Consider the following 14,260-nt stretch of genomic DNA (forward strand, 5'->3'; position numbering starts at 1 on the left):
CTCAAAGTTTTTATTTCTTCTCCATGGATATAGTCTGAAGGACTGTGTTTCAGGTGAGAAACAGGTCTCACAAATGTGTTAACAATAAAAAAAATTTTTGTTAAGCTTATAGTGAATTCAGTTTGAACACACACAAGTGAATCTGATTCCTTAAATTAGCTGAGCTTAGAGTTTTATTCTAACAATAAAATAGATGTGAATAAGTTTTGAGCTCCAGAAATCTGTTAGGCAAACATGTAACATTATTAACTGGCAAGTTAAAATGGTCATGTCATGTGCCTTTTGCAATGCCTATGATACGGTGGGAACCTAAGAATCACGTAATAAACTGCTTCTTCTGTTCGACAGATATATCTGGAATAAGTTCAAAGTCCAAACATACTGTTAGATATGTCTTTAGAATCAGCAATTCAACTAGTGCATTGAGGACCATGCCTCCCCATACCAACTCTAGCAGACTACAAAAATGTGACTGTAGATTTTGCAAGTGTTGACATAAATGAATTACAATAATAGTGATCCAGATTTTGAGGAGTGAGTTAAAACAAATTAACCTCACTTTATAAAACAGGAAGGTCTAAATGACTTGGTTCGTGATCTTGGGCTACCTAAAAGTAAAGCAGAGTTATTTGTTTTGAGATTGAAAGGATGGCACCTCCTGCAGCATGACACCAAAGTTTGCTTTTTTTCCCCAAAAGGAACTAGAGCACTCATTTTCTAAACAGAAGGACCTACTTTTCTGTAATTATGTTGATTCTGTGATGGAGTCGCTGGGTATTGAATATGAACCTTAAGACTGGCATTTGTTCATTGACACCTCAAAAACTATGTTGAAAGGGTCTTTGATATATAATGGAAATCAGTTTCCATTCAGTCCTATAGCTGACACAATTAGTATAAAAACAGTTACATAAACGTATCTTCCTATCCAGTCTCAAATGTGGTGACTATTCATAGCAGATATGTGCAGATTTTAAAGTGATAGGCATTTTATCCTCCCCCCATGAACCATGGACCTTGCCGTTGGTGGGGAGGCTTGCGTGCCTCAATGATACAGATAGCCATACTGTAGTTGCAGCCACAAAGGTGGGGTATCTATTGAGAGGCCAGACAAACGTGTGGTTCCTGAAGAGGGGCAGCAGCCTTTACAGTAGTTGCAGGGGCAACAGTCTGGATGATTGACTGATCTGGCCTTGTAACACTAACCAAAATGGCCTTGCTGTTCTGGTACTGCGAACGGCTGAAAGCAAGGGGAAACTACAGCCGTAATTTTTCCCGAGGGCATGCAGGTTTACTGTATGATTAAATGATGATGGCATACTCTTGGGTAAAATATTCTGGAGGTAAAATAGTCCCCCATTCGGATCTCTGGGTGGGGACTACTCAAGAGGACGTTGTTATCAGGAGAAAGAAAACTGGTGTTCTACGGATTGGAGCGTGGAATGTCAGCTCCCTTAATCGGGCAGGTAGGTTAGAAAATTTAAAAAAGGAAATGGATAGGTTAAAGTTAGATATAGTGGAAATTAGTGAAGTTCGGTGGCAGGGGGAACAAGACTTTTCGTCAGGTGAATACAGGGTTATAAATACAAAATTAAGTAGGGGTAATGCAGGAGTAGGTTTAATAATGAATAAAAAAATAGGAGTATGGGTAAGCTACTACAAACAGCATAGCGAACGCATTATTGTGGCCAAGATAGACATGAAGCCCACGCCTACTACAGTAGTACAAGTTTATATGCCAACTAGCTCAGCAGATGACGAAGAAACTGATGAAATGTATGATGAGATAAAAGAAAATGATTCAGGTAGTGGAGGGAGATGAAACTTTAATAGTCATGGGTGACTGGAATTCAAGAGTAGGAAAAGGGAGAGAAGGAAACATAGTAGGTGAATATGGATTGGGGCTAAGAAATGAAAGAGGAAGCCGCCTGGTAGAATTTTGCGCAGAGCATAACTTAATCATGGCTAACACTTGGTTTAAGAATCATGAAAGAAGGTTGCATACATTGAAGAACCCTGGAGATACTAAGAGGTATCAGATAGATTATATAATGGTAAGACAGAGATTTAGGAACCAGGTTTTAAATTGTGAGACATTTCCAGGGGCAGATGTGGACTCTGACCACAATCTATAAGTTATGAACTGTAGATTAAAACTGAAGAAACTGCAAAATGGTGGGAATGTAAGGAGATGGGACCAGGATAAACTGAAAGAACCAGAGGTTGTACAGAGTTTCAGGGTGAGCATTAGGGAACAATTGACAGGAATGGAGGAAAGAAATACAGTAAAAGAATGGGTAGCTCTGAGGGATGAAGTAGTGAAGGCAGCAGATGATCAAGTAGGTAAAAAGACGAGGGCTAGTAGAAACCCTTGGGTAACAGAAGAAATATTGAATTTAATTGATGAAAGGAGAAAATATAAAAATGAAGCAGGCAAAAAGGAATACAAATGTCTCAAAAATGATATCGACAGGCAGTGTAAAATGGCTAAGCAGGGATGGCTAGAGAACAAATGTAAGGATGTAGAGGCTTATCTCACTAGGGGTAAGATAGATACTGCCTACAGGAAAATTAAAGAGATCTTTGGAGAAAAGAGAGCCACTTGTATGAACATCAAGAACTTTGATGGAAACCCAGTTCTAAGCAAAGAAGGGAAAGCAGAAAGGTGGAAGGAGTATATAGAGGGTCTATACCAGGGTGATGTACTTGAGGACAATATTATGGAAATGGAAGAGGATGTAGATGAAGATGAAATGGGAGATAGCTGTCACTACTGTCACTACTCATAAGTCAGTCAACAACTGACTACAGCAAATAAGTAAACTGTTGACCCAATTTAAATAAAATTATATTCTTTTAATCACTGTGTTCAGCATCATATCCTAACAAACATGACAATTTTTTTTTTATATTACAGAAAACTGGTGGGTGATGGAACATTTTTGTCTATTTTTGCATTTGGCATATGCACCATTTTGCTTGGTAACAAACTGTGAAGATAAGGATGGTAAGCTACGGCACTAATGTGGAAATTCTGCGTGATGAAGGGAAGAAAACTGACTTTTAAAAAGGTAGAAAGAACTTTGTAACGTAAAAAAGTGTGAATATTTCAAATAAATAGCTCAAATGTATTCTTTACAGGCTCTGCAGAAATTTTGCTATAAATCTCAACACAGCTTGTACTGCAGTGATATCCTATACTTCAGTGATCTATTAAAGATGCACATGAATATCAGTGATGTGGACACTGAAAACAGCTAGTAACCTCAGTAGACTGCCAACTCAGACCACAGGTCTGTTGAGAGGCTGGTCCACATGGACTTCCCTTAAGCACGTTATGGAACCCGTGACAACATAATGCTGCGTTGGCTCGTGGGATAAGATGCTTTATAGAAAGAAACAGGTAGATGGATTCTATGAAACTGATTGGGCACAAAGAGGACCAATTATAATCCAAGGCACAAAGTGTTTAGTCTGACGTTTCCTTGTCTAGCAGTTGTGAAAATTCTCGTGCACTTAGCCTGAGGATGAGAACTTGCTTCTCAAAACATATTCATTTCACGTGCAATTTATTACTTTTTATACAAGATGGGGCCAGAGTTCAATTTTCTGTTAATTACTTTGTTTTTTGCTTATCACTCCTGATCCATAGTTTGGACTGGCTTTGCCTTCCTCCAACTATCTGTTCAATCTAATAGAGTGTAAGGCTGTCTTGGTTTTAAAGGCTGTAGCTCCTGGTCTGACATACATCATCAGTTAAAATGGCTCTGAGCACTATGGGACTTAACATCTTAGGTCATCAGTCCCCTAGAACTTAGAACTAGTTAAACCTAACTAACCTAAGGACATCACACACATCCATGCCCGAGGCAGGATTCGAACCTGCGACCGTAGCAGTCGCGCGGTTCCGGACTGCGCGCCTAGAACATCATCAGTTATTAGGGGAATCTAGAGTAATGTGAATTCAGCTACAAAGCAACTCAGTATTTCCACATATACAAATCAATGCGGAACATGGCAAATGCGGTACATGACGGAAAAAGTAATTGGGCCAATTGAGGACTGAATCCTGGGATTTGTAAATTTAGTCAGGGAGCAATCCTAATATTTTTTCCTGTAACATTTAATAGGAAAGAAACAAAAAGGAACATTCAGATTTCTAAATAAGATTCAGCATTGTTTCTGTGTGCCAGCCACTACTACAATAGGCAAGGTCTTACTCATGCTGTATATTTCATGTATTCCAATTGGACCACTAGTAAAATATGGTAGATATGATAATCTGAGAGAGATCATGTGATCTGTCAATAAATCTGCAAGTTTTGTCCAGTACTTTATATTACAAAAAGTATCAAGCTGTTAGTCACAGTGAGTGGCTCAACAACACTTTCAGGTATGTGACAGTTTAATGCATTTCATAGGAAACATAACAGTGCAGCTAGGTATCTGGAAAGTTTTACTGAAGAGGACAATGGCTGCAGAAGCTTACACTCACACAAAATGGGTGGTTTCATCCAGGTTTTGTTCTCCTAACAGCACTGCTCACTAACACCTGATGGTGTTATATCGTATTAGTTCCAATAACGATTTTGTCCACACAGACTTATTTACCACAAATCCAAAATGTAAGTAATCTTCTGTGATTATAAACAAATAATTATGTTTCTTCATTCTCTATTTTGCAGGTACAAATTTATGTAAGCTGAAGGCCAAAGTTATTTCAACAGATGATGTTATGCATGCTTTGACAAAAACAAGACCTTCAGCATGTCACCTTGTTTCCAAGTATCAGAAGTGGCAGGAAGATTTTGGATCTGCGTAGTTAAAACAAAGCTAGTGCCAAGGAAAGAAAAAATGAAGTCATGACCATAAAATGGAAACGGAAGAAACTTTTTATATTTATATATAAATTACCAGTATTTTATTATCACATTCCAGATTAAAGTGAGAAATGATAAACAGTTCTTTTACAATCTCACAATGTCATACAAAAATGGAAATATGTAATTTCTAAAGGAAGTCATGTTACAAATTGAGGTTCTTTACAATTAATATAAAAAAGTATATGTATCTCTTCAGATGAGTTCTGGCAGAACATTGCAAAAGATTGTTCGAAAAAGTAATTTCTGTATGTCCATGGCTCCTTATGGTATAAAAATATAAATAGTTTCATTTCTTCCTTGAATGCATCCGAGGGTGGCTTAGCTTATGTCTACCCTTCTTAGCGTCTCTCAGGCCTTGATAGTATCCTGAAAAATATGAACAATAATTTAAAAAACAGACACCCAATGACAAATGCTTGTGCAACACACTAGCAGGTCTGCATAGCAGCATTTGTGTTGTTTGCTTTTCTTATGTTTGCACTTGGTTAGCAGATCACTTTAGCACCCATGTTTTTGCTGCCACCACAGCTTCAGCTGTAATTCAATACAAAGACGGACACAGATGAAAGCTATCTATATTATCAGTTGGAATTTATACTAAAATGAAGGTAGATGCCTCTGTGTAGGCACATATTAGTGAATATTCTGCAAAACAATACAAAAAGTTTAATAAAAGTGAGTTGTGCAAAAAAATTTGTACTCTTCTACATTATTTCATATTTTCACATTACAGAAAATTCAGCATGCAGGACAGTGAAACCTGAATCTATCTCTAGTCTCAGGGTGTTATTTTTGTATCCCACAAAACTAACACAGTAACAGTGCACCAAATAAAAATCCTTACTTTCCTGCACAGCTGAGTTGGTGTAAGAAGATTAACGACAGTTCCAGCGAGGTGCAGCTTTGTGCACCTACCTCAGCCAGTCACATAACATGTCTTTGTAAGTATCCCTATGGCAACACCTCAGTGTTGACACAGCTCTATGGATGGCTATTGTTTCACCATTAGTGGCATGCAGCTGAAAGTTGGAAATGGCACTGCTAACTGTCAGGTATGATCTTACACTGATCATCGTAAGTTGTTTTTTGATTATGAAAAAGTAATTAAATTCCTCACTTTTTTGCAATCTAGGAACAATTTAGTCTGTGTATACAACACACTAGTACTCACCTAACAACTGTTTGGTCTTTAAGGTTGTTTACAAATGTGTAACTGTGCCTGAAAAACTATCAAGAAAGGCTGAGCATTTTGGATTCTACAGCATGTATTTCGTGTTACATGAAAGCACAGAAAACTTAAGGATCATTGCCAGTGTTCTTGAATTATTCATGACAGGAAGGCAGCTCAATCAGGTCACTCAGAGATGGACATCTATTCTCCATGCACATCTTTTAGATGTAGAGAAGTAGTTATCCAAAAGTTAAGAAACCCTACAATACTGAACATGATGATAAAAGTTGTGCCACATTCACACTATCTACATAGTAGAAATGTATGTTGTCACCTTCCAAACTATACAATCTCTTTGTTATAGCCTAACGAACATATACAGGAAACTACCAAAATGGCTCTGAGCACTATGGGACTCAACTGCTGAGGTCATTAGTCCCCTAGAACTTAGAACTAGTTAAACCTAACTAACCTAAGGACATCACAAACATCCATGCCCGAGGCAGGATTCGAACCTGCGACCGTAGCTGTCTTGCGGTTCCAGACTGCAGCGTCTTTAACCGCCGGCCACTTCAGCCGGCACAGGAAACTACCAGATAGATCTCATATTTATTTAACAGAAATGTGGTTCACAATGAATGTCCATGTGTTACCATGACATCACAGACTATCATTACATCTTTGTCACTGAATGATGTAATAGGGTGCTTTGCATTACAAAAACACCCTAAATTTAGCACCATATGGATGGTGTTGTCCTGGCACACAACTTAAACAGTATAATATGCATTTGTCAAAAGTAGCACATGATGTACAATTCTTGCACATTTATGTAATTATTAACAGTTTTTAAAATTTTCATTAAGTATTTCACACAGAACATAAGTTGTCATAACCAGATTTCACAAGAGGAACAAGGAATAACTGAAATGAATGTATGGTGGGTAACTTTTGTCATGGGTCACTACCCTCATATAAAATTGTTAGAAGACCTAATTCATACTCAAAAAGTAATTCTGACAACTCTGAGTTTTCCCGTACGATAGATAACTTATCGACACACATCAAAGACAATAATTCTCTGCATGAACTTTTTGCACCCACAGAATCTATTCTGTTTTGGCAGTGAAAAAAATCCAGGAACAAGTAATCACTGCCAGTACCATGGAAACATTCAGTATTGGCTGAGGCAGGCTGATTGTGATGGCCCAAATGCGAGGCATACAAGACAGGTATCCAGATTAGGCAATGATAACTTTGTAATCAAAATGGCATCTGAAGCGGTCAAAGGATTAAGACCTACAAACTAGTCAGCACAAATGACCATTAGGTAAACTGTAAGCAAACTAAATAATTTAAAAATTGATAAAAAACAGACTCTACCACAATAAAACACTTATTGCAGTCAAGACTATTTTTAATCCATTTTAATGTACTTGTAGCCAGACCACTTTCTCCATGAGAAATGTTCTCACAAATTACTGAAACCAAATAATATCATTCCTTTGTTTTTATTCTCAGCACAGGCCGGATATATAGCTCCTCTTTAATGTTTCTATGACCACCCTAATCACTACGTGCTGTCAGGATTTTGTTGTTAAACAAGCTATTATGGAATGATTCTTAAGCTCACCTTGAAATTATTACATCTTTTAATTTCAAGAGCAAGAACAATGTTGTAGCAGTTATCCTGAGTGAAGTTGCACACTGGAAGTGAATGTTCTTGACCGTCTATTCTAAGATTCTAACTTCTAGATTTCTCCAGTAGAAACATATTCAATTCAGTTATCTTTTTATTTTGACGTTAAGTTTTGATACTTTCTGCTTATCCCCAGCAAAATGCTTTGAGGAAGGGAAATTAAGTGTCATACTTATACACCTATCTGCCTATACACAGGGAGACATTGTATCATGATAAATCTGTAATTTTGTTACATTAAGACACATTGCATCAAAAGAACACTACTTATGAAGTTAAGATAAAGTAGTTAAGAAATCTTTTCTTTTAATGATTAACTGACAATATATTTATACTTTTTACTATTACCTGTATGAAAACCACTCATATACCAGGACAACAGCATTGCAGATAGTGCTTCAGAATCTTCTTCTGGGAATCGTGATGTTATATGCGGAGGTGGAGGTGGTGGTATTGGCACACTCATTGGGTTCTGCAAAATGTGGAATTCTATAGCTCCTATTTCTAAATGCATACATCACTTTTGATATGGAATCATACATTACAAGTACAATAGAAGGGTGATTCAAATGAAAATCCAAGTTCCATAAAATTTTGAAAAGTTGTGTGATGAGTTGGTAGACAGCAGCAATGCTTCTTGAGGTTCAGGAAGTGACAGACAGGTGGCAGAGTGATTCTACAACGCAGGACAAGGCAGCAGCATCCATAAGATAGCTGCCCCACTGTCATCATACACCACAACTGAAAAGCAATACCTGTTGCATTTTTTGTGTAGTGAAAATGTCACATCAATTCATCGCAGAATGAGAGTGCAGTACGCTGATTCGTGCTTGTCATTGGAGCAAGTGTGCAAATGGAGTAGAAAGTTTAAAAGTAATAACTTCTGTGGAGGATGTTCCAAGATTAAGGCATGCTCACCGCATAGTGATGGACGAGAACATTGCATTAGCAGAGGAGCTCGCCAAAGAGAACATATGCGTAAGTATGAAGGAAATAGCCATCAAGTTTCAAGGTTAGTACTGGTTCAGAATAGAACATTGTGAACAATGTACTGCACCGCAATGCATTATCATCAAGATGGATGCCACGTAAGCTGACTGCCAAACTGAAAGATCATCATCTTTGACGCCAGTGAAGAACTTTTCGATCATTTCCTCGAAGATGATGCAAAAAATTGTTACTAGCAATTAGACTTGGGTCCACTATCACCAACCAGAAATGAAAAAGTCAAGCAAGGAATGGTGCCATGCCTCATTGTCTCAAAAAAATAATAAATAAATAAATAAATAAAAATCTGCATTCAACTGTATCTGGAAAAAGTCATGCTCATTTTATTCTGGGATGCAAATGGAGTAATTTGGTAGCATTACGTGGATAGAGCAGTAACAATAACCAGTACTTCATATTCAGACATACTGAAAAAATAACTTCAGAAAAACTTCAGAAAGCAAAATGTGTAGTTCTGCCAACAGACAAATATAAATTTTTTTTTCACCCTCATCTGTGCTACAAGTAAGTCACTCTCATCCTGGGGCCAGAGTGACCTGCTCTGCTCTTTTTCACATATTCTAACGTACAACATCAGATTAAAAGCATCCATACACCTATTAGCGGATATTAATGTATTATAATGAACTGTGTCGATGACACTTTCACTTTCAGTGGGGTGTCAATGGCTGTGGAGGAAGGATGGCCCATTCTTCCTTACAAGGCAAAACCAGAAAAGATAGTGGTGTTGAATGGTGGGGTCTTTTGACATTTTAAACTCCTAGAGGCATACCATTTGGTCCAGTAAGGATTCTAGGCAGGTCAGTTCATTTCAAGAATGTTATTGCCACAATCCACTGCTTCATGACATGGTGCAGTGTCATGCTGATATGATCACTGACTGAACTATTTCTCTACTGTACACACACACAATATTGTAAAACATTTTCATACCTTCTTAGATGTAAGACCACAACCTAGTGACGAAACACCCTCACACCACCCCACCTTTACCTTACTTCACTGCTGGCACTACACGTAATGGCAAAGCCATTCTCCAAGCATTTGCCAAACCCTAATCCTATCTGATTTCCATTGGGTAAAGTGCGATTCATCACTCCAAATAACTTGTTCCCTGTCATGCGCTGTCCACTGGCATCATTTAGCACCGACTACAGAAATATACGGCTCATGAGGAGCTATTCAGCATTGAACCCCATTCATTTAACTTCGTACATACAATTATTGTGCTAGCTGGATTTCTGGTGGCACTTTCGAACTGAAGAGAAATTCCTTCCACTCATTTAAGGCAATTTTTTTACAACCACCCCCGCAATGTTTATTGGTCCCTGTCAGTACGTAAGACCTGCTTGGTCTCTGTTTAGTTATGGTTGTCCTTCACACTTCCACTTCACCATCGCATTACCCACAGGAAATTTGAGCAGTTTTAGAAGAGTTGGAATGTCCCTGATGGATTTGTTACTCACGTGACCCTCAATGATTAGTCCAAGTTCGAAGTCATTGAGCTCTCTTGACCAATCTATTCTCATGTTACTGCTTCTTTGTTTTGTCAGCTTTGTTCTAGGATCAAAAACAAGTACAAATATGTGCGACCAAGTTAGACCCGTAGAACATGGAGAGAAAAAAAGGGTTAAAAATGACTACATATCAATCGCAACTGATGGAAGGAAAACACCTAAAAAAAGGGACTTGGAGAAAGGACCATAAAATACGCCATAGAGAAACAGAGGTCCTGAATTCAAGATTAAATGTCCTTCACCATATTGCTATGATAGATAAAAAGTAAAATGTGGTTGATAGCTTGCGCATCATTTGCTAAAATAGCAGATAATTTAGATGGCAAACACAAACGAGAACATAAGCAGTCAGAAAAAGGACATTCCATCAGGAAATGGCAGACAGTCAAAAGTTGGGCACAATGTGCACAAAATGATGGGGGAGCACCACTTAACAAATGGTGATAGCTGAAAAGACAGTGCCCTCTACACAACCTAGTTAAAATGATCTCATGGCGAGAGGGGCTGAGAGGGCCGAGAGGAGGGCGTCCAAGATGCTGGGAGAGGCTTAATAGCCCAGAGATTGTTCCCATGAAGGGAGGACCATTGGTGATGCCAAAGTGACACCATCTGGTGACAGACGGCAACAAAGAGACCATCGGAGGGAATGTAACAACTAGTAGGTTGAGGTATGAGGCCTGAAGCCTTGGGAGCAGCGTCAGGGGCCTCATTTCCTGTCAGACTGACATAACCAGGAACCCACATAAGCACCACAGTGGCTCCATCAAGAGTGAGCAAGTGACAGCTTTCCTGGATCTGTTGCACTAGGAGATGGATGGCGTGCAGCACACAGAGGCTTTGAAGGGCACTGAGGTATCAGCGGCCCCTCTGATGCCACAATGGTGGATAGTATTGAGACGGCAAAAGAGGGACAGATGTGCAGATGCATAAATGAAGCACCCATAGTCTAGTTTCAAATGGACAAGAGACCGGCACAAACAGTGGAGGGTGGTTTGATCTGCACCCCAGGAGCTACCATTGATGACATGTAAGACACTGAGGGGTCACAGACAGCGGGCTGCCAGACAAGACATGTGGGAGCACCACGAAAGTTTCCTATCGAGCATGAGACCCAGTAATTTCATAGTTTCAATAAACGAAAGAGCAACAGGCCCAAGATGTAAAGACGGTGAAAGAAACCAATTGCACTGCCAGAAATTCATACAAATGGTTTTGTCAGTGGAAAAACAATATCCATTGTTTATGCTCCATGAGTAAAGGCAATCAAGACATCGCTGTAGACACCACTCAGTGAGACAGAAAATGGCTCTGAGCACTATGGGACTCAACTGCTGAGGTCATTAGTCCCCTAGAACTTAGAACTAGTTAAACCTAAGGACATCACAAACATCCATGCCCGAGGCAGGATTCGAACCTGCGACCATAGCGGTCTTGCGGTTCCAGACTGCAGCGCCTTTAACCGCACGGCCACTTCGGCCGGCTCGGTGAGACAGATCCATGGAGAACTGCAGTAGATGGCAAAATCATCAACAAAAAGGGAGCCGAGATGCCCAGCAGGTGACAGGCTATTATAGGGTTAATGGTGACAGCAAAGAGAACGATGTTCAAGACGGAACCCTTAGACACACCATTTTCATGGATAAAGGTGAGCAACTAGGCAGAACCCACACATACCTTGAAAACTCTGTCTTTTAAAAATTCCTGAAAGAAACAGTGCAGGCTGCCATGGAAGCCCCACATGTAGAGAGTACGGAGGATACCTGTCTTCCAGCAAGTGTCTTAGGTTTTCTCCAAATTAAAAAACACAGCCACACACTGGGATTTCTGCAGAAAACAATTCATGACACGAGTGGATAAAGCGACAAGATGGTCAACTGCAGAAAGGTGTGCTCGAAAGTCACACTGTGCAGTGGTTAGTAAATTGCGAGACTCTAGCCACCATACCAGCCGTGCATGAATCATACGTTCCATTACCTTGCAAACACAGCTGGTGAGATTTGAGCTGGCAGCTAGAAGGGAGGTGTTTTTCCTTACCAGGCTTAGGTGCGGGAATTACAGTGGATTCACAGCAGTGTCTGGGAAATGTGCCTTCTGCCCAGATGTGGTTGTATGGATGAAGCAAAAAGTGCTTGCCCACCAGAGCAACGTGCTGCAACATCTGAATGTTAACAGTGTCTGGCCCTGGGGTGAAGAATCAGGATGAAGTGAGAGCATGATCTAGCTCCCTCATAGTAAAAGCAGCATTGTAGTACACACGATTCTGAGAAAGGTATCGCCCTAGCTGCCTCTGTTCATTTTCGATGGATGAAGGCAGGGTGACAGTGGGAGCAGCTCAAAATGTCTGCAAAATGGTGACCCAAGGTGTTGGAGGTAGCACCAGGGTCCACGATGACATCGTCTACTACTGTCAGGCCAGAAATTGGGGAATGGATCTTGATCCGAGAAAGCTGTTTGAGATTGGCCCACATGATGGAAGAGGGGGTGGAACTGTTAACACAACTAGTGAATGAAATCCAGCTCGCTTTTTTGCTATCCTGAACAACACAACGACACTGTGCACATAACTGTTTATAATGAATGCAGTTTGTCATCATAAGGTGATGTTTAAAAATGCGGAGAGCATGTCTCCATGTGCAAATTACGTTGCGACACACCTCAGTCCACCAAGCGACCGGAGCACTGCATGGTAAAGAGAAGGGGGAGGGATGGAATGTCCTGCAGTGGTAAGGATAATATTTGCAAGATACTCCACCTGGTCTTCACAACTGGGAAAATGATGTTTGTCTAAGGTCGCCAGGGAGGAGTAACACCTCCAGTCAGCCTTAGTCAGCTACCATTTGGGTGTCCAAGGAGGTGGGGTAGGAGTCAGCAAACGGATAGCCTATCGGAATGGTCACTTGAGTATATGTCAGAGAGATCAGACCATTCAAGATGATAGGCAAGCTGGGCAGTGCAGAAAGATAGGAATATGGCGTCAAGGGGGTGCTCGTGTGTTAAGGCAAAAAGGTTAAGTTGATTGCGGTCAGCCAAGAGGGCATCCTTTGCACCTTTTCTGGGAGAACCCCAATGGTGATGGTGCAAATTAAAGTCACCAAACAGCAGAAAGGGGTGAGATAGCTGCCCATTAAGCTGAAGGAAGTCTGCCCTGGTGATATCGAACGACATAGGGACGTAAATAATACAAAGGGAGAAGGTCAAGTGAGGAAGGAAAAGGCAAACTGCAACAGTATGAAGGTGGGTAGTCAGATTTGTTGACTATGATCATCATCACATATGAGCAGCATGACTCCCCCAAGAGATGGAATGCCGACCTCATGGGGAGATCAAAACGGATCAGGAAGAAATGAGAGAGCGCAAAACGATGATGATGATGCAATTTTGTTTCCTGAAGGCAGAGAACAAGTGCATGCTTGATTCTACGAGCATGCTATAAATCCTCTTTATTGGATTAAAGATCGCAAATGTTCCATTGGAGTAGACTCATGACAAGGAAAACTGAAGGGGTGTCACCTCAGTGGCTGCTGAGTTCCAGCCTTCGAAGAATCGCTGCTACGGGCACAGAGGCAGGAAGATCCTACTCTACGAGGTCTACAGAAGCATCAGAATTCTCCTTCTGTCAGCCTGCGGAGTCCAGGGCAGAAAAACGGTTGATGGTGTGCACAAGCAACATGGAGGATGGCTGGGTGAGGGTATCAATTTGGCGACACCATCGAAGGGGATCTCCGAATTGGCGAAGGAGAAGATCGTTTGCCTCTGTTTGATTTCTTGAATATTTGTAGTTGTCAGATGAAGATTCAGATGTTTGTTGGTTGGAGGGATGTAGAAAGTCTTCACAGGAGTATTTCTTCTGTCCTTTCCAGCCTCCCAGTCGTGTAGCGGTTGACTTGGCCCCATGATGCGAAAGTCTGGTGGCTTTTTGCACAGCTGGAGAAGGAGACGGGGATGCTACAATGACATGGGGGAATTTCACAACTGCAGTGCC

At 40.4% G+C, this 14,260-nt stretch overlaps 2 protein-coding genes across 3 annotated transcripts in view; one reads left to right on the forward strand and one right to left on the reverse strand.

Moving 5' to 3' along the window:
* Positions 1 to 4,972, forward strand: part of LOC126199452 (katanin p60 ATPase-containing subunit A-like 2) — a 156,461-nt gene extending 151,489 nt beyond the window's left edge. The window contains exon 11 of the mRNA XM_049936372.1: positions 4,686 to 4,972. Coding sequence (XP_049792329.1) covers positions 4,686 to 4,822 — 137 coding nt within the window. The 3' untranslated portion in view covers positions 4,823 to 4,972. The remainder of the gene's footprint in view (positions 1 to 4,685) is intronic.
* LOC126198492 (survival motor neuron protein) overlaps positions 4,875 to 14,260 on the reverse strand; it is a 113,986-nt gene continuing 104,600 nt past the window's right edge. For both annotated transcript variants that reach the window (XM_049934867.1, XM_049934866.1), the window contains exons 6-7: positions 8,102 to 8,225; positions 4,875 to 5,249 (exon numbers count right to left, since the gene is read on the reverse strand). In XM_049934867.1, coding sequence (XP_049790824.1) covers positions 5,170 to 5,249; positions 8,102 to 8,225 — 204 coding nt within the window. In that variant the 3' untranslated portion in view covers positions 4,875 to 5,169. The remainder of the gene's footprint in view (positions 5,250 to 8,101; positions 8,226 to 14,260) is intronic.

Source organism: Schistocerca nitens, chromosome 8 (genome assembly GCF_023898315.1).
Source record: "Schistocerca nitens isolate TAMUIC-IGC-003100 chromosome 8, iqSchNite1.1, whole genome shotgun sequence".
NCBI lineage: Eukaryota > Metazoa > Arthropoda > Insecta > Orthoptera > Acrididae > Schistocerca > Schistocerca nitens.